Source organism: Otolemur garnettii, unplaced genomic scaffold (genome assembly GCF_000181295.1).
Source record: "Otolemur garnettii isolate 467f Iridium unplaced genomic scaffold, OtoGar3 scaffold00003, whole genome shotgun sequence".
Classification (NCBI taxonomy): Eukaryota; Metazoa; Chordata; class Mammalia; order Primates; family Galagidae; genus Otolemur; species Otolemur garnettii.
Window position 1 is genome coordinate 37,865,658 of NW_003852398.1, and position 1,416 is coordinate 37,867,073.

The 1,416-nt window shown below is 39.8% G+C and overlaps 1 protein-coding gene across 1 annotated transcript in view; it reads left to right on the forward strand.

Moving 5' to 3' along the window:
• The window catches only part of BRD8 (bromodomain containing 8), a 50,555-nt gene that overhangs the window by 18,323 nt on the left and 30,816 nt on the right, over positions 1-1,416 (forward strand). The window contains exons 9-10 of the mRNA XM_012807080.2: positions 1-97; positions 1,302-1,414. The exon at positions 1-97 is cut by the window's left edge and continues 46 nt beyond it. Coding sequence (XP_012662534.1) covers positions 1-97; positions 1,302-1,414 — 210 coding nt within the window. The remainder of the gene's footprint in view (positions 98-1,301; positions 1,415-1,416) is intronic.

Sequence of the window (1,416 nt, forward strand, 5' to 3'; positions counted from 1 at the left end):
GGTGTCCTCCTGGAGGTAGGCGGGGTCCTTCCCATGATACATGGTGGGGAGATACAGCAAACACCCAATACTGTTGCAGCCTCCCCTGCTGCCTCAGGTAAGTTACCACTTTTCCTTCATCAATTTCAGAGATGTTGAACTTTCCATTGATTGACCTTATTTTCAGTATTTGTTACTAAAGCAATTGTCAATCCCAGATTTAGAGCCCAACTACTTTTAGAGCTACCTTAACCCATTAAATAACATAGTGCTCTAGATTATAAATTCATTTCACCTTCAAAATATTCCTATCCCTGATTGACCACAGTATAGATTTTGATGAGAATAATAGTAAAGCTGCTTCTTTGTGGCTTTTAAAATCATAAAAAGGTCTAAGGCGCCAGCCACGTACACCTAAGGTGGCGGGTTCGAATCCCCAGCCCGGACCCGCCAAAACAACAATGACGGCTGCAACCAAAAAATGGCCGGGCGTTGTGGTGGGCGCCTGTGGTCCCAGCTACTTGGGAGGCAGAGGCAGGAGACTCGCTTGAGCCCAGGAGTTGGAGGTTGCTGTGAGCTGTGATGCCACGGCACTCTACCCAGGGGGACAGCTTGAGGCTCTGTCTCAAAAAAAATAAAATAAAATAAAATAAAATCATAAAAAGGTGAAGATATCCTGAGACTAAGAATAGGGGAACAAGATTTGGAACCAGAGAACTGGGCTTTAATCTCAGGCCAGCCACCCACTAGTTTTATGACCTCTGATGCGTATCTTAACTGTTGAGTCTCAGTGTCCTCTTTTATTAATTGTGATGTATATACTTGATAAGGATGTAGTAAGAATTAAATGAGATAGAGAATGTAAAGCCAAAAGAAAGCCCCATAAGATATCTTAGAAACATTAGATATTGGTATTTGCATGATGTTAATTTGTGTTGTTTATAGCACGCTAAGCTTTAGCAGAAGTGATTTATCCATACAAGTTTTTTTCTTTCCTTTCTTTTTGTTTTGGTCAGTCGTTTAATTTTCCTCTGACAAAATATTTCCATCCATTTTTCTTCACTTCCAACTTAAAGGAGGATCTTAAGGAAGGTTAGAGAAAAAGTGATAATGCTTATTTAACACAAGAATTACTCTTTTAAGACTATAAAAATTTTCTTAGTTGAGGTTTTTTTTCATTTATTTCTAAAAAGCCATATCACTTCAGATTAGTCTTATTATTATTAGTCTTATTATCACTTCAGTTGAGTCTTAAGGTAGCTATTGCTGCTTGTTCGTGTGCTTTCTTTTTACCTCATTTTATATACCTCTTTGTCTGTTAGGTGCTCCCACTCTTTCCCGGCTTTTAGAAGCTGGTCCTACACAGTTCACCACACCTCTTGCTTCCTTCACTACTGTTGCCAGTGAGCCTCCAGTTAAACTTGTGCCACCCCCTGT